Source organism: Vulpes lagopus, chromosome 1, assembly GCF_018345385.1.
Source record: "Vulpes lagopus strain Blue_001 chromosome 1, ASM1834538v1, whole genome shotgun sequence".
In the NCBI taxonomy this organism is placed as follows: Eukaryota; Metazoa; Chordata; class Mammalia; order Carnivora; family Canidae; genus Vulpes; species Vulpes lagopus.
The window spans coordinates 74,641,948-74,661,121 of NC_054824.1; the positions used below are offsets into that span (position 1 = coordinate 74,641,948).

At 37.3% G+C, this 19,174-nt stretch overlaps 1 protein-coding gene across 2 annotated transcripts in view; it reads right to left on the reverse strand.

The window, feature by feature from the left end:
* Positions 1–19,174, reverse strand: part of PAK2 (p21 (RAC1) activated kinase 2) — a 90,487-nt gene that overhangs the window by 19,509 nt on the left and 51,804 nt on the right. For both annotated transcript variants that reach the window (XM_041726519.1, XM_041726599.1), the window contains exons 3-6: positions 5,948–6,048; positions 5,248–5,395; positions 3,452–3,483; positions 1,929–2,036 (exon numbers count right to left, since the gene is read on the reverse strand). In XM_041726519.1, the coding sequence (XP_041582453.1) occupies positions 1,929–2,036; positions 3,452–3,483; positions 5,248–5,395; positions 5,948–6,048 (389 nt within the window). The remainder of the gene's footprint in view (positions 1–1,928; positions 2,037–3,451; positions 3,484–5,247; positions 5,396–5,947; positions 6,049–19,174) is intronic.

Below are 19,174 nucleotides of genomic sequence, written 5' to 3' on the forward strand. Positions count from 1 at the left end.
ATTTAAGTTTAACCAATGATATGCTAGCAATGAAGCAAAAAGTACAAAAAGTAAAAATCATGTTCTTACTACAAAAGAGAAATAAAGAGCAAAATTATGGAAACCATAATGTTCATATACAAAAAAAATTGAGATCATGCTATGCATATTTTTTAGACCACAATGCTATGAAACTTGAAGTCAATCATAAGAACAATTTTGGAAGACCACAAATACATGGAGGTTAAAGAACATCCTACTAAAGAATGAACAGATTAACCAAGAAATGAAAAAAGAAAAAAAAAAACACATGGAAACAATGGAAAATGGAAACAGGGCCATCAAAAACCTTTTGGATGCATCAAAAGTGGCCATAAGAAGAAAATGCATAGCAATACAGGCCTACCTCAGGAAGCAAAAAAAGTCTTAAAAAATCTAAAGTTACACCTAAAGGAGTTGAAAAAGGAAAACATCAAGTAAAGTCTACAACCAGCAGAAGGGAAATAATGAAATTAGAATAAAAATAAATCACACTGATGTGGAAAAAAGCTCAGCAGAACAAACCCATGAAACTAGAAGCTGAATCTCTGACAAAATTAATAAAATTGATAAACCTCTAGACAGATATATCAGAAAGAAAAGAAAGATATCCAAATAAATAAAATCATGAAAGAGGATAGACCACAGCCAACATGACAGAAATAAAAGAATTCTAAGAGAAAATTATGAAAAATTCTATGCCAACAGATTGTTCAATCTGGAAAAAATGGATAAAGTCCTAGAACCCTATAAACTATCAAAACTGAGATAGAAAAAAATATTGAAACAAGAAAAATTCAAAATTTGAACAAATACAAAAGCAGCAAAGAAACTGAATCAGTAATAAAAAAAAATCTCCCAACAAACAAAAGCTCAGGACTAGATGGCTTCCCAGGGGAATTTTATCAGCTATTTAAAGAAGAGTTAATACCTATTCTTCTCAAACTATTCCAAAGAATAGAAATGGAAGGAGAACTTACAAACTCATTCTGCAAGAATTAACTATTAATTCCCATAAAAACTTATACCCAAAGATGATTTCTACTGTTTACATTTCATTGTAAACAGCCACTTCTAGGAGGTAAAAGAGGAAAACAGCCCTTCTCTCTCATTAGATCACAACCTAGCGGCAGGCCTCAGAGCCCTTCCTGCTTACTGTGCCAGCATTCTACCACACAGAACCTTCTCCCCCTTTCCTTGTATTGGCACAGGGTAAGAGACAAGACTCTTCTTGTCTCTATCTAAGGTTATTATATTTTTTAAATTCTCCCCTAGCCAGTTGGGAATTTCACTCTCAGAAGCCTCTTGAATGACACCAGGGCTTTAAGAGAAATGTAATCTGGGAGATTATATACACAATTTGGGTGAGAAGTAAGATTTAAGTTTTATTTTATCTTATTTTATAAAAAAGATTTATTTATTTATTTATGATAGAGAGAGAAAGAGAGAGAGAGAGAGAAAGAGAGAGAGACAGAGGGAGAAGCAGGCTCCAGGCAGGGAGCCCAATGCGGGACTCAATCCCGGGACTGCAGGATCACGCCCTGGGCCAGAGGCAGGTGCCAAACTGCCGAGCCACCCAGGGACCCCCAGATTTAAGTTTTAGATATAGTAGTTATCTGCATTGAGATAAACAGAGAAAGCCAAATAGATGAATTCTCTGGAAGAGAAGGTGTAATATAGAAAGAAAAAACAATGAGGTAACCATTTTAAGTTTTAAGGAAGTCATTTAACTTTAATTTTCAAAAAAACTAGTTTTTTGATGAATGATTTTTAGGTAAAGATCTTCTCGTCAAATTTCCCCACACTGAAGGATTTTGAAAATTAACTACTGGAAGTTAAATACAGATTGCTGTTTTTTAAAAACCCACGTGCCCAGATACCCACAGCCCAATTACTAATCAGACACGCACTGATTTTGTATGATCCGGTCGTGGGGCAATAACAGGAGGAGCAGCCTCTTCATCATCATCATCTTCCTCTGCTACTACTGCTGCTGTTTCTGATCCCTTCGCACTCAGCTACATTCATCACATGAACAAAGTAAGGAAGACAAGTCAAATATAATGATACGTTAAAATAGGATTCTTTTTTAACATACTTGAAAAAATGTATTTCTTTAGTAGCTCATTTTAAAACAATAAAATCTCTTTGGTTCTAATCTAATCTTTTAAAAATAAAGGTAATTCTATAACTTATTGAAAAGTTTATAAAATAAATGTTTACAGTAAATATCAATTTTTTAAAAGATTTTATTTATTTATTCATGAGAGACACACAGAGAGAGAGAGGGGCAGAGACACAGGCAGAGGGAGAAGCAGGCTCCATGCAGGGAGCCTGATATGGGACTCGACCCGGGGTCTCCAGGATCACATCCTAGGCTGCAGGTGGCGCTAAACTGCTGTGCCACTGGGGCTGTACAAATATCAAATTTTCTTAAGAGAAAATTTATAACTTTTTTTTTTTAAGATTTTATTTATTTATTAGAGACACACAGCGAGAGAAAGATAGAGGCAGAGACACAGGCAGAGGGAGAAGCAGGCTACATGCAGGGAGCCTGATGCGGGACTTGATCCTGGGTCTCCAGGATCATGCCCTGGGCTGTAGAAGGCGCTAAACCGCTGAGCTAGCAGGGCTGCCCAATTTATAACTTTTATATGAGAATTTTATGCTCCTTAAACAAGCCCTAAAAGCAAGCAATTATTTTATTTGTTAAGACTAAAAACTCAGGATGCCTGGGTGGCTCAGCGGTTGAGTGTCTGCCTTTGGCTCAGGGCGTGATCCTGGAATCCTGGGATCGAGTCCCACATTGGGCTTCCTGCATGGAGCCTGCTTCTCTCTCTGCCTGTGTCTCTGCCTCTCTCTGTATCTCGAATGAATGAATGAATGAATGAATGAATGAATGAATAAATAAATAAATAAAATCTTTTAAAAAATTAAATTAAAATAAAAGAAGACGTTAACTTTTACACAGAGCTTATTATATACCAATGTATGCTAGGTGGGTACTTTACATATCACATTTTGTCTTCATATAACTCAAGGAGATTGTTTCTTCCTAATTGAGGAAATTCTGTTTACTTAACATGGCTTCTCTTATCCGCTTAATCAGGTGGCTAGCTTATAAGCAGTTATTTATTTCTGATGACTATAATTAATTTTAGAAAGCAAAATAAAAACTGAGATCTGAGGATGCCTAGGTGGCTCAGCGGTTGAGCATCTGCCTTCAGCTCAGGGCATGACCCCGGGGTTCCGGGATGAGTCCTGCATCGGACTCCACGCATGGAGCCTGCTTCTCCCTCTGCCTATGTTTCTGCCTCTCTGTGTGTCTCTCATGAATAAATAGATAAAATCTTAAAAAAAAAAAGCAAAAGTGAGATTTGTTTGGGTAACTTAAGTTAGAACAAGAGCTATAAGAAGTAATATATTAACTTACTGCGGGTGTTCCAGAAGGGAAGCCATCTTTCTCTGAATATGAAACAGAAAATAATGCTAAGTCAACAACTCAAAAAATAAAAACAACTTCTATATAATAAGGGGAAGAAAATGCAATGCAGAGCAAGTAAAATGTTCTTTGCTTTCATTTTAGGATGAAGCAAATCTTGAGAAAAATGATAATATCAGTATTCAAATAAGAATTTATTCAAGATTGTGCTACCAAATTTCAAATCTTAATGGAACTCTAGATTTACCAAAAATCATTGACTTGTATACTTCAAATGAATGAATTTTACAGTATGTGAACTATATTTCAAGGCAACTATTCAGACAATGGTAATTGTGCAAAGGAAAATTCTTAACATAAATTCTGATCAGTAAAAAAGCATATTCCTAAAGGCAAAACTATGTTTTGAATATCAAAATATTCATTCTGGAGTTTAAAAGAGCAAGTTTTGTTTTGTTTTACTTTTCAAAAGGCCCAGAGACTTTTACATTTTTATACATATATATGTTAAATAATATTAATATAACTATAACTTATGGCTATATTATTTAACATGTATATTAAAACAACATAAAACATTACTTATATAATATAAATATGTAGGTATTTACACAAATAATATATAGTTATATTAAAGGTACATATTTAATATAACTAACACATATATTAAGTATGCAATATTTAAATAGGGTGAAAAGAATATACCATTTTCTGGTCAAACATTGACTTAAAAAAATACTAATTTACACAGACTTACTAACAAACACAAAGGCTTTAGGGTTGAGTCTGATCTTTTGCTAAGGATGTAAAGGTCAAGATCTAAGTTAAAACGTCAAGATCATTTGGCCAAGTGGTCTTTATTTCTTCCTTGAGCAAAGCCCTTATTTCTGTGAAAATGCAATCAAATTACGTACAATTAATTAAAACTACACGTATGATTTTAGGGGTCAAAGAAACATATTAAAAGATACCCTGGGGGGATGCCTGGGTGGCTCAGCAGTTGAGTGTCTGCCTTTGGCTCAGGCTTTAGTCCCAGGATCCCAGGATCAAGTCCCACATTGGGCTCCCTGCACGCAGCCTGCTTCTCCCTCTGCCTGTGTCTCTGCTTCTCTCTCTTTCTGTGTCTCTCATGAATAAATACATAAAATCTTTAAAGGATCTGTGTGAGGGAGCCTGAACATCAAGACAGATTCAAGAGTACAGCAGTCAACTATCATGTACGGACTTTATTCTGACCCTGATTTAAACACATAAATTATTTTTAAAAAGCTACTATACTTCAATTCTTATCTAACGATACCCTAATTCAAAGGTATAAAATCTTTTAGTTCTAATGCTTATTTTATGTTTATATATTTGATAAGTTTCAATTTTGGAATGGACTTAAGCATGTTTTTACTTTCAAAGTCTGTGTATTTAATATAGCAAACAATCCTCCTGTCCTACTAAAAATAAATGTATTTCTAATTTGAACATGCCTAAAAATCATGATGTGCCTTTCTCTTCCATTGTTGGGAGTCATTCCAAAGCCGTGAAAAACACACACAAAAAAACCAAACAGAAGGCGAAAACACCCACTTTTGGCAAAACTAAGAGATTAATATATTCCCCAGACTCTGAATTCTGCATAAAAGCTACCCCAATCAGTTTACAAAAGGCAGATCTACAAAGGGGCAAGAATAAAGACAAAGACCATAGCTTAGCTTTTTATTTTTCCAGAGACATTCTTTTTATGACAATTCTGCAATCCCATTTGAATCAGCCTTTACCACTGTATGACATCTTACCAGTAGGAGTAAAGCTCAGGTATTTCTGCTTCACTGTGTTGGAGTCATAGAACTTTAAGACATCCAGCACAGCCTGAGGATTCTTCTTTTGCTCTAGTTTGGTGATATTGGAGGTCTGTAATAATCGAGCCCACTGTTCTGGCATGCCCTAACAAAAAGACGGTCAGAAATTAGTTGTTTTGAGTCGCTCCAATAAAATCAACTTCCAGAGGTAAATGACAAAATACATAAAAATACAAGCCAATCAATTATAGGCTTGACTACATTGTAAAAGGTCTTCTTGGGATCCCTGGGTGGCGCAGCGGTTTGGCGCCTGCCTTTGGCTCAGGGCGCGGTCCTGGAGACCCGGGATCGAATCCCACGTCGGGCTCCCGGTGCATGGAGCCTGCTTCTCCCTCTGCCTGTGCCTCTGCCTCTCTCTCTCTCTCTCTGTGTGACTATCGTAAATAAATAAAAATTAAAAAAAAAAAAAAAGGTCTTCTTTTTCTAATGGTCTATTTTGCTAAATCTGTTTTTGCATTATTCTAACTAATGGGCTCATTTCCCTAAGACAAAGATATAGCAAACCACAACCCCTTTGTAAGAGAAAAGCACTAAGAATTCACAGTTAACATGTGGACAGAAAAGTTAACTTGAAACAATATTGCAAGGGAAGTTTTGAGTGCTAATACATAAAGGAGTCCCAACTGGGTAAACTTACAGTGAATTCTCCCGTAACCGCATCAAAGCCAACATGGATGGTATGCTCAAAATCAGATGGAGGAGAAATTTCTGGCCGTTCCTTTTCTTTCTTCTTACTTCCTAGAGGGCATGAAAAAAAAAAAAAAGAATCATTCTATTTAAACAAGATTAATAATAAAGTTACTCATAATCATGTTTCTCCAAAATTAATTAGGAAAAAATTATTCTAGAAGAGATTTCCCCCTAAAAGACACTGGCTTATAGGAAACCGATAAAAGTAAAGTAACCTATTCTGTGTTCAAGCAGGGGTGGGGACAACCACAACTGTGTCCTGATTAAAGAGGTACCTGGACTGACCCTGCACCAGGACTGAATAAAAGAGCACAGGACAGAAGAGATAGCCCTTTAGAACACTGGTTCTCATAAACAGAGGCCTATACTTTCCATACTGAGCAATCTGGAAAACAGTCTATCAGATTCTATTTCCATTTGGCTATATTCATCCCAAAAGAACAACTTACATTACTATGACCATGTAGATAATATAGACTGTATAGACAAAGTTTACAATGAGCATGCCATCTTTCTTGAACAACTCTAGTCCTTCCTCTTTTTATTAAAAATAACTGCTACATCTTAAGCCTTGTTTTTCCATGGTTCTACCAATTATTTTTGCTACATTTCTGACACACGTCAATAATATTCTCTGTAATTCAAACATATTTGTTCCTCTCTGCCCCACTAGATGCTTCAAGTCCCCTGGCCATACCCTCCCACACCTCCGCCTTGCTCTCAGATCCTCCTGCTCTAATCTGCAGTAGTTTATGCCTAAGCTTCTGGCACAGTTGTCCTAGGACATTCCTTCTACCCTTGCTAGAATCTATTTTCTGGATATTTTGTTTTCTTCTTTCTGGTTTACCCCTTGATACTTCTTGACCATATATATACATATTTAGATTGAAAATGTTTCCCCACCTCAGAACTTCTAACTTCCAGTGCTGCTATTCAGAAGGTCAATGCCATTTTGAACTACTGCTGAAAATCAAAATCAATTGTCCATCTATGCCTGTGTCTATTTCTAGATGCATAACCTTGTTGCAATCATTTATCTCTATGCCAATACGAGCCTGCCTTGACAGTTGTAGTTTTGTTTTTTTTTTTATAATTTTTTTTAATTTTTATTTATTTATGATAGTCACAGAAAGAGAGAGAGAGAGGCAGAGACACAGGCAGAGGGAGAAGCAGGCTCCATGCACCAGGAGCCCGATGTGGGATTCGATCCCGGGTCTCCAGGATCGCGCCCTGGGCCAAAGGCAAGCACCAAACCACTGCACCACCCAGGGATCCCGACAGTTGTAGTTTAAAAATAAGCATTGAAACCACATAGTATAAGCCTTATAATTTTTTCCTTTTTCAAAGCTGTTTGACTATCCTAGGTCCTTTGCTGAGATTTTGATTGGAATTATATTGAATCTATAGATCAGTTTAGGGAGAACTGATTTCTTAACAATAGTGAGCTTTCAGGACACCTGGGTGGCTCAGTGGTTTAGCACCTGCCTTTGGCCTAGGATGTGAGCCTAGAGTCCCAAGATTGAGTTTCATATTTGGCTTCCTGTGTGGAGCCTGCTTCTCCCTCTGCCTGTCTTTGCCGCCCCCCCCCCACCCCTCTCTGTCTCTCATGAATAAATAAATAATAAAAATCTTTAAAAAAATACTGAGCTTTCTAATCCATGAAAACAGTGAATGTCTCCATTTATTCAGGTCTTTTAAAACTTCTATCAGCAATATTTTATAGTTACCACTGTACAGATCTGTCACTGCTTTTGTCAAATTTCTGCCTCAGTATTTCAAAATTTCTGTTGCAATTGGTTTTGCATTTGCTTCTTTATTTATTATACAACTTTAGGCATTGGTGGCTTTAATGTCAAAACAAGTTAGGTAGGGAGTGTTCTAGTTTTTAGGATGCAAAGTACTAGCACTTATTGAACTTTGGAAAGGTTTTCTGGTTAAATATGATATTATGTTTTACCAATTAAAAATATTCTATGTAAAAGCACTTGGTCTGGGGGGTCACTTTTTTTTTTAAAATAAACTCTACCTAAAAGGAGGCTCAAATTCATGACCCCAAAGAGTAGTATGCTCTACTGACTGAGCCAGCCAGGTCCCCCTGCAAATAGTACCGCTTTTTAAATTTGGTTTTCAACTTTTTTTTTTTTAAGATTTTATTTATTTATTTGACAGAGGGAGAGCACAAGCAGGAGTAGCGACAGACTGAAGGAGTGGGAGAAGCAGCCTCTCTGCTAGGCAGAGAGCCTGATATGGGGCTTGATCCCAGGACCCTGGGATCATGATCTGAGACAAAGGCAGACACTTAACTGACTAGGCCACTCATGTGCCCTGGTTCTCAACTGCCCATTGATGGTATAGAGAAACACAACTGATTCCTGATACCGATATACTGAAATCTTACTTTATCTTTTTTAGCTCCAGCAGCTTCTTTGTAGCTATCACAAGATTTCATATAAAAATTCAATCATATTTTTTTGTGAATAAAGGTTTACTTCTATCTCATTCTGAATTCCCTTCATATCTTTTTCTTGCCTTACTGCACTGGCTACAACCTCTAGCACACTACTGAATAAAAGCAGTGAGAAGAAAAATCTTTGCATTTTTTTGGATCTTAAAGGGAAAAGCCTTTTTTTTTTTTTCCACTATTAAATTTGATGCTAGTGGTAAGTTTTTCAAAGATGTTCTTTATCAGGTTAAAGGCTTTTCTTCGTATTTCAAGTTTGCTGAATGTTTTTATCAGAACGGAATACAGATTTTGTTAAATGCTTTTTTTTTACAACTAATGAGGTGAACATACATTTTATCTTTCTTATATTGTTAATATAATAAATTATACTGATTAACTTCCAAATGTTACACCAACCTTGCATTCCTGAAATGAAAACCACATGGTCACTGTGTACTATTCCCCCTTTCATATACAGTGAGATTCTAATTGCTAAAATCTTGCTAAAATTTTACATCTATATTGATGAGAAATATTGGTATCTAGCTTTCTTTTTTGTAATGTCTTTGGTGGTGGTATCAGGGTCTCATAATATCAGTATCAATATCAATATCATATCAATACTGATCTCATAAAGTAAATTGGGAAGTATTCCTTTCCATTCAATTTTCTGGAAGATTATGTAGAACCGTTGATAGTTGAATGTTTGGTACAACTCACCAATGGAGCCGTATGGGTCTGTTTCTTTGTGGAAGGTTGTTAACTACAAACTAAATTTTCCTAGAGATGTAGTGTTTTTAGGTTATTTCTTCTTGAATGAATTTTGAAAACTTGTCATTCAAGAAATTTTCCTACTTTATCTAATGTGTTGAATTTGTTACTTTATCATTTTTAATAGCTGTAAAAATGCCACCTTTCTTTTTTTTCTTTCTTTGATATAAAGAGACAGAGCATAAGCAGGCAGAGTGGCAAGCAGAGGGAGAGGGAGAAGCAGGATCCCCGCTGAGCAGAGCAACTGATGTGGGGCTTGATCTCAGGACTCCAGGATCATGACCTGAGCCGGAGGCAGATGCTTAATCAACTGAGGCACCCAGGTGCCTTTCATTCTTTTTCTTAAGATTTTATTCATGAGAGAGAGAGAGAGAGAGAGAGAGAGAGAGAGAAGCAGAGACACAAGCAGAGGGAGAAGCAGGCTCCATGCAGGGAGCCCGACGCAGGACTCGATCCCAGGACTCCAGGATCACACCCTGGGCCAAAGGCAGGTGCTAAACTGCCGAGCCACCCATGGATTCCCCCCGCCCCCCCCCATTTCAGTTTGCCTAGGTTTATCCATTTTACTGATATTCTCAATAAATCAGCTTGTAGTTTCACTGATTTTTCTTTTTATTGTATTGATCTTCACTTTGAATTTTGTTATTTCTTTTCTTCCATACATTCAATCTCATTTGCTCTTCCTTTCTAGATTATTAAGATGGCTTTGCTTAAGTCGTTGACTTAAAATCTTTTTCTCTTCTCATACTATAAATTTTCTTCTAAGTACTGCCTTAGCAGCATACAGATATTGATGCTGTGAATTTTCATTTTCATTCCATTTAATATACTTCCTAATATCTTTTTGATTTCTTCATTTATTTGGAAGTGTTTTTTCCCCTGAATATTTCCAGAGATTTTTCTGTTAATTTTTAATTAAATTACATTGTGGTCATACAATATACTTTGTATGATTTGAATCCTTCTAAATTTATTAGACTTTTAAAAATCTCCCTAGAATGTGATCTCAGTTAAGTGTTCCATGTTCACTTAAAAAAGTATATTCTCTTTTTTTTTTTTTTTAAAGATTTTATTTATTTATTCATAGAGACAGAGAGAGGCAGAGACACAGGCAGAGGGAGAAGCAGGCATCATACAGAGAGCCTGATGTGGGACTCGATCCAGGTTCTCCAGGATCACGCCCTGGGCTGCAGACTGCACTAAACCACTGCGCCACCGGGGCTGCCCAAAACAGTATATTCTCAAGGTGGAATGTGCTATAATGTCAACTGGTCAGAGTTGATTGATAGTTTCAGCAATTTTCTGTCTACTGGCTCTACCAATTACTGAGAGAAGTATACTGGAATCTCCAACTATAATGGGATTTATCTATTTCTCCTTAAAACTGTATCTGTTTTTACTTCATGTATTTTAAAGCTCTAGTATTAAGTGTGCAAATGTTTATTTCTATTATTTCCTCTTCATGAACTGACCTTACCATTATAAAATAACCTATTCCTTACCTTTATCCCTTAAATATTTAGAGTAATATTTTTTGCTCCAAAATCTATTTTATCTGATTTTAGCCAGTCCAGGTTTCTTTTCACTGTTAGTATGCTTAACAAAAATCCTGTTATTTGACCTATTTCTTGGTTTTATGTTTTTAAAGTGAATTTTTATAAATAGCATATGATTAGTAATCTAATAACCTCTGCTTTTTAATTGGGGTGCCTAGATCAGTTACATTTAATGTGATTGACATAGCTGGATTTACTTTTTCTTTTTCCTTCCTTCCTCCTCCCTCCCTCCCTCCCTCTCTCTTTCCTCTCTTTCAGTAGGCTCCACCCTCAGTGTAGAGCCCAATTCAGGGCTTGAATTCACAACCCTGAGATCAAGACCTGAGCTGAGATCAAGAGTCGGACACTCAACCAACTGAGCCACCCAGGAGCCCCTGATGTAGCTGGGTTTAAACTAGCCATTCCATTGTTTTCTAATGGTCTCTATTCTTTGTTTACATTTTCCTCTTTTTTTTCTTTGGATTAACTATTTTTTATAATTCCCCTTTTATCTCCTTTGTTGTTTAAGCAATAATTCTTTATATACCATAAAGTTCATCTGAGTTTTAATATACAGAAAGAGTTGTGTAACCATCACCACAACCTAACTGTGGACATTTTCATCATCCCTAAAAGCAACCGTGTACTCATTAGCAATCGCTCCTCATTGTTTCCTCCCCCATCCCAAGCTCTGCGCAACCACTAATCTTCCTTCACCACACATTTGTCTATTCTGGCCATTTCATATAAATAGGGCCACACAACACGCAGTCTTTTGTAAATGGCTTTAAAAAAAAAAGATTTTATTTATTTATTCATGAGAGACACACAGAGAGGGGCAGAGAAACAGGCAGAGGGAGAAGCAGGCTCCATGCAGGGAGCCCAATGTGGGACTGGATCCCGGGACTCCAGTATCACACCCTGGGCCAAAGGCAGACGCTAAACCGCTGAGCCACCCAGGCATCCCTTTACTTGTTTTTGAGGTTCATCTATGTGATAGAACATATCACAGGACTTCACTTCTTTTTATTTTTTTATTTTTTTATTTATTTATGATAGTCACACACACAGAGAGAGAGAGAGAGGCAGAGACATAGGCAGAGGGAGAAGCAGGCTCCATGCACCGGGAGCCCGACCTGGGATTCGATCCCAGGTCTCCAGGATCGCGCCCTGGGCCAAACCGCTGCGCCACCCAGGGATCCCGCAGAACTTCACTTCTTAAATAGGGACTTCATTTCTTAAAAACTGGATGTTTTTTAGAGATTTAGATTAGGAAAAACATTTTACCATTTTTAGTGATTTTCATTCCTTTATGCAGATCTACATTTTCCTCTGACAACATTTTCCTTCTGCCTGAAAGATTTGGTTTAATATTTCTTATAGGGCAGATCTGCTGCTGAAAAATTCTTTCAGCCTTTATACATTTAAAAATCTTTGTTTTGGGATCCCTGGGTGGCGCAGCGGTTTGGCGCCTGCCTTTGGCCCAGGGCGCGATCCTGGAGACCCGGGATCGAATCCCACGTCGGGCTCCCGGTGCATGGAGCCTGCTTCTCCCTCTGCCTGTGTCTCTGCCTCTCTCTCTATCTCTCTGTGACTATCATAAATAAATAAAAATTTAAAAAAATATTAAAAAAAAAATAAAAATCTTTGTTTCCCCTTCATTTTTGAGATATGTTCACAAGATACAGAATTCTAAGTTAATAAGAGTCTTCCTTTCAATACGTTAAAAAAATTTTTTTAAGATTTTATTTGTTTATTTGGGAGAGTGAGAGCACAAGCAGGGGGAGGAGCAGAGGGAGGGGGAGGAGCAGACTCCCTGCTGAGCAGGGAGCCCTCCAGCCCAGGGGCTTGAGAGGGGCTCTATCCCAGGACTCTGGGATCATGACCTGAGTGGAAAACAGACACTTAACTGACCAAGCCATCCAGGTGCCCATCTTTTAGTACTTTAAAGATATTCCTTCTTCTATGATGCACTGTTACTTCCATGAAGTCCACTGTCATATTTTGTTCCTTTAGGTAATGTGTCTTTTCTTTCTGGTAGCTTATTTTTGGGCTTACAAAAATAAGTTTTGTTTTTTAATTGATTTTTTAGAGCAGTTTTAGGTTCAAGAAAATTGAGCCAAAGGTCTGAAAGCTTTTAAAATTTTCTCTTTATCGGGATCCCTGGGTGGCGCAGCGGTTTGGCGCCTGCCTTTGACCCAGGGCGCGATCCTGGAGACCCGGGATCGAATCCCACGTCGGGCTCCCGGTGCATGAAGCCTGCTTCTCCCTCTGCCTATGTCTCTGCCTCTCTCTCTCTGTGTGTGACTATAATAAATAAATAAAAATTAAAAAAATATTTTATCTCTATCACCTGTTTTAAACAATTTGATTATGTGCTGTGGTTGTAGTTTTCATCACGTTTCTTGTGCTTGGAATTCACTGAACTTCTTGAATCTATGGCTTTACAGCTTTCATTAAATTTGTAAAGTTTTCAGCTTTTAAAAAAAAAGTTTTTTTTAAACGTTTCCCCTTCCCATTTTTTGGAAACTTCAATTACAGTTTTATTACGTCTGCATGCAATTTGTCCCATAGCCATTCATTTTTGTTTCAGTTTTCTTTCTTCTAAGTTTCATTTTACATGGTTTCTATGGTCTTCAAATCACTTATCTTTTCTTCTAAAATGCCTAATTTACTGTTAATCTTGTCCATTGTATTTTCAATCTCTAGAATTTTGATTTGTTCTTTTTCTATCTTCCAGCATTACTTCTAAATATGCTGAATCTTTCCTTTGGGTTCTTCATATGGAATACAATCATTTCACCATTTTAATGTCCTTGCCTACTAATTCTATCAACTGTATCACTTCTGGATTGATTCCAATTGACTGATTTTACTCAATATGGGTCTTTGCATGCCTGGAAAATACTGAATGGATGCCAGACACTGAAAACTGTTCCTTGGTAATTGCTAGATATTTTTGTATTCCTATAAACATTGGTGAGCTTTGTTCTGAGACACAGGTGATTCTTAGCTGTTTACTCATAGAGGGGAGAAACAAATTTAGAAACAGTTGGCCCATTAGGTATTAAAGTTTTGTTAGGCAATATTGGAGCAACATTTAATCTAGAGCTAATTCTGCCCCAATTCGGAGGAAAGGTCTCTATTCTATGATTCTTATTCTGAATGGTGGGAATAGGAAATATCCTGTGCCCTGTGTGAGCATTGCAGATAGTTTCCTCTCATCATTCCCAGTGGTTCCTTTTCCAGTCTGGGTAGTTATTCTCACATACATGTGCTACTGAATACTCAAAGGAGACCTCTACAGATTTTTCTCTCTGTGTGTATACAAACTAGCTGCCTTGATGTCACCCAACTTCCAGCTCTCTTTCTTAGCTCTAGGAGACCACCTAATTGTCCCTCCCTGTGCTGCAACCTGGCAACTCATTCCAAGCAGTAAGCTGGGTCAATTGTAGGACTCACCTCAATTGTTTTCCATCTCTTGGGATGGATTTCCTTTATTTCTGATATACAACATCATGAAAACCATTGCTTTATTTTTCCCCAGTGTTTTAGTTCTTTCAATTGGAAGGGCAAAATCTAGTCCCTGTTACTACATCTTTTTTTTTTTTTTAAAAGATTCTATTTAAAAAAAAAAAAAAAAAAAATAAAAAAAAAAAAAAAGATTCTATTTATTTATTTATGACAGACAAGAGAAAGAGAGAAAGAGAGAGAGAGGCAGGCAGAGAGACACAGGCAGAGGGAGAAGCAGGCTCCATGCAGGGAGCCTGACATGGGACTCGATCCCGGGTCTCCAGGATCAGGCCCTGGGCTGAAGGCGGTGCTAAACTGCTGAGCCACCCGGGCTGCCCTCCTGTTACTCCATCTTGACTGGAAATATAATAGGTTTTGCTGTCATATCTGTGGTATTATGAAATTTCAGGATGATATGATTTGATGTGGTCTTTACTCTTTTATTGTGATGAATATTCAGTGAATCCCTTCCATTTGGAAATCATATTCTTTTGATATGGGAAATTTGTTCTATCATTTCTTAGATTATTTTATTTGTTAAGTTTTATCAGCATATCATATATTTCCTCTCGTATTTTCCATTTTTGTATTTTTGTTTAATAATCTGGGGAATTTTCTTGATTGTCTTCCAATCTTCCACCTATTGATATCTTTTGTTTGGTAATATTAAATGTTGACTTCCCAAGAATTATTTCTCATTGCTTCTGATTGTTCTGACAATACTTTCCTTGTTTCATGGATGCCAGTGATCTTCTCTTTGAAGATTACACAATTTACTTGTGTGTATAGATTGGTTTTCTTCACCCTACATTGTCTGTCCTATATTCCTTTTTTATCCTCTGTGGATCCCTGGGTGGCACAGCGGTTTGGCGCCTGCCTTTGGCCCAGGGCACGATCCTGGAGACCCGGGATCGAATCGCACGTCGGGCTCCCGGTGCATGGAGCCTGCTTCTCTCTCTGCCCCCCTCTCTCTCTGTGACTATCATTAAAAAAAAAAAAAAAAAAATATATATATATATATATATATATATATATTAAAAAAAGGGTTTTTCTCAAATGTCTGGTAATTCTTTGCTATATATTCATACAGAGGAATATTTGTTTTTTAAAGATTTTATTTATTTATTTATTTATTTATTCATGACAGAGAGAGAGAGGCAGAGACGCAGGCAGAGGGAGAAGCAGGCTCCATGCAGGGAGCCCGACGTGGGACTCGATCCCAGGTCTCCAGGATCACGCCCCGAGCCAAAGGCAGCACTAAGTCGCTGAGCCACCCGGGCATCCATACAGAGAAATATTAAAAAGTTAACTGAGAGATATATCAGCCTTTTCATTAAAGATGGGTGGGGGGTGGGGTACCTAAAGTATTTTTTTCCAGAGCATTCTGTTTATCCAGAGAAAAATCTTCCAATCTATAGTCTGAGGGCTTTGAGTCAAGCTACAAGTATTCTGAAAGCAGAGTAGAGGAAAAAAATTTAATGTTAACTTGTATTGAATCTGCCCTTTTCTTTTTTCAGTTTCAGAATTCAGTGATTCATTAACCATCCACCACATATAATACTCAGTGCTCATTATATCAAGTGCCCTCCTTAATGTCCATCACCCAGTTATCCCATCCTCCCACCTACCTCCCTTCAAACAACCCTCAGTTTGTTTCCTACAGTTAAGGAATCTGCCATTCTTATTCTGGTGACTCCTCTGACAAGAATGAGGGGCTTCTTGGTTTAATTTCTCCTTGAATACAAATAAACATCAGTTTGTTCTTTTGTTCTACCTGAGGATGGGACTTAAAAACATTTTCATTGGCTACATGGGGTAAAGAAGGGGTCCTAAGGGGCTTCTGATTCCTCCTACACAGATTTTCAACTAATTCCTCCCCCTTTTCAGCCTGTGTATTATATATCTCCCCCACTCCACCACACACACACATGTGATATTGTATGTCTCTAAACCCTAAGCCTCTGAGATTTTTACAAGGAAAATCGTTCACTTCTCACAGACATTCCCATTTGCATACGCTTAGGATAGGTCCTCATCTGTTCAGTCAGCTGCCACTTTTCCACCCTTCTATCTTTCAAGTATGTACTGAAATATCCTTGAATACTATGTCCCTTCTATTTTCTTTGCTCTTATGATATTAAAAGAAAATTTGTTATTTTACTTGGGTCTGAGGAGGGATAGGGATAGCAAATAGAGGCATGTGGTCAGTTTGCTATGCTGTCAATCTGGTTAAATTCTCCTAATATAAAAGCTAAAAGTCATGTTCTTTGATAGGTCTGCATATCTACAGTTGGAATGTTACTGTACACCGCACCACTCTTTGTTTACGAGATGCTACTGACCTAGCACTAGTGGGAAGCATACTATTTTTTTGACTAGTGAGGATAAATTTGTGACTAATGTCCATCTCCTTTCTAGGTTTCTTCGATACATATTTATTGACAAGAGATCTGACTATGGTAAGTGGGCAGGGTGCATTAGGTGTGGCAAGGAGCAGAGGGAAATGCAACTGTTAAACCTAGTATACATTCTGCCATCTCTACTGAAATGTACAATTCCATCTATCAAAAATAACTGCTCATTTTCAACTACACTGTGAGTGTTCTGATATCATGCTCTCTACTTCTCTTTTAGAAGATTCTTTAGAAGTCCCTAGACTCATAACTCAATATCCTGCATAGAGGAAATATTTACTAACCAACTATAAACTAATAGTTTACTTTTTATATGGCTCTGAACTGATGACAGAAAAACAACTTCATGCATTATAAAAGTACTCATTTCCTCTTCTTTAAAAAAAATAAAATAAAAACCCTGCTCAGTATTCCACTTCTGATATACATATGGTTGGCAAAGATACTATTTTATTAAATGACCTTGATTATAGATGACTGGTCCAAGGCAGGCATGAAATTCAAGCCAGGTCAGCTATTGTTCCCTAATACTGGGTCCCAGGCAATTAGATTGGTTTAGGAGTGAATACCTAAACTAAGCCAGAATTAACGTCTTGAGAATCAGTCTTTCACTAGTGAATGGAGTTATAAGAAATAAACCCCAAGAAGTGAAGTGTTGAGGGTTGTTTCCTAACATACAGAGAAAAAAAAGTCTGAAATTAAAAATAATAATAATAATAAAGGTAACACAGAAACAGACAAGACATACAGCAAGAGAATTCCTGGTTCCATCTGTGTCTAAGGCCCAGCCACATTTTCAACCTAGGAATGCTGAGTTTAGAAATGTATATTGGGGGACACTTGGGTAGCTCAGCAGTTGAGCATCTATCTGCCTTTGGCTCAAGGTGTGATCCCGGTCTGAGGATTGAATCCCACATGAGGCTCCTGATGAGGAGCCTGTTTCTCCCTCTGCCTGTGTGTCTCTGCCTCTCTCTGTGCCTCTCATAAATAAATAAATAAAATTAAAAAAAAAAAAAAGATGTAAGTATTAAAGAAAGTTAAGAGTACAGAATAAAAATTTAAAGAAGTAAAAATGATTAAGCAGAACTTGATACACATTGATATACAACAGTTCACTATAAAGGAAATGACCCAGTATCTGAAAATCTATGTAATCCCATTTGTTTTTATGTAACACACACAGATACATACAAATATTCCTTGTATTTTAGTTGTCTTAGGAAAGGAAAGGGATATTAAAAAAAAAATACCTAAAACAAAAAGATAGTGAAACATGTCTCAAATCAAACAATGTGCGAGAAGGGAGAAAAAAAGATTCTTAGAACCACTTTCCAACTTCATCAGACAACAAAACAAGCAGGCAGGCAGCAACTTTCAGCTAAGAGGTGAGGCCCTTAAGTCATGTGCTTAAAAAGAATCGTTAGGTATGACACTGCCACATTCTTTAAGGCCACCATCTTTTTGGCTACATTTCAGCTAGAATCTAAGGCTAAAAAACCCCCATCTCTTTAAAAGGAAGACTCTTCTATTTCTACTCTAACAGAATCAGTGATTACTGATTACTCCTTTGTTATTTTGACCCAAAACAGCTTCAAATTAATGAAACTTTTTGTTTCATCACAAAGAAGGGTATTCTCTAAAAAGTAGAAAAAATAGGTATGGGCCACTCTTATTAATCTCAGAATTTGATATTTAGATCAGAAGGGATATTTCAGTTCTGTCATCTTCATCACTAACCAGAAGTGAAGGTGCGTAACATACTTGGTTAACAAGTACTATACCATTCAACGCTGACTAAACAGAGCTTTTAAAAAATAAGCCAAGACAGTGGCTCACTGCCATTTTTACTGACAAACCTACTGGACTTGTTAAGCCATTTCCCACCTGGACTACTGCAAAATCCTAACTAGTTTCCATCTTTAGTCTTAGGCCTCCAACAATACCTACTTTCTATATAGCTGCTAGTTTCTCTTATTTAAGACAGAAATGTGTCCAGGTCTTTCCCCAATTTAAAGTTCTGAAATAGTTCCCTAGGAAACAGGATAAAATCTGAGCCCTGTAGCATGGAATACAAGGCCCATTATGACCTATCCCTCCCCTGCTTACCTATTTAGCTTCTTCTCCTGTCTGTGGTTTCCTCCACATGCTACACTATTATTCTTTCCCCTTCCCTGCTTTCAAGTCACACTGGACTGTACTCAGCTCCATAAATGTGCTATGATCCCTCCTGGAGCTGAGCCACCGAAACTCTTTTCTAGGCACAGAACACATATTTTAACTATTAAAATCCTGCTAACTATTTTCATTTATTTATTCTTTAGTCTCCAGCTCTACTGTCACTTCTTTAGGAAGCCTTCCCAGATAGGACAGATGTCCTACACTATCTATATTACCACTTTACATAGTTCGTAATTTTATTGGTTAGTGTCCTGAGAGCAGGGACACCATCTGCTTTGTTTATCCCTATCTTTGATCACTCACAGGGTACAGATGATACA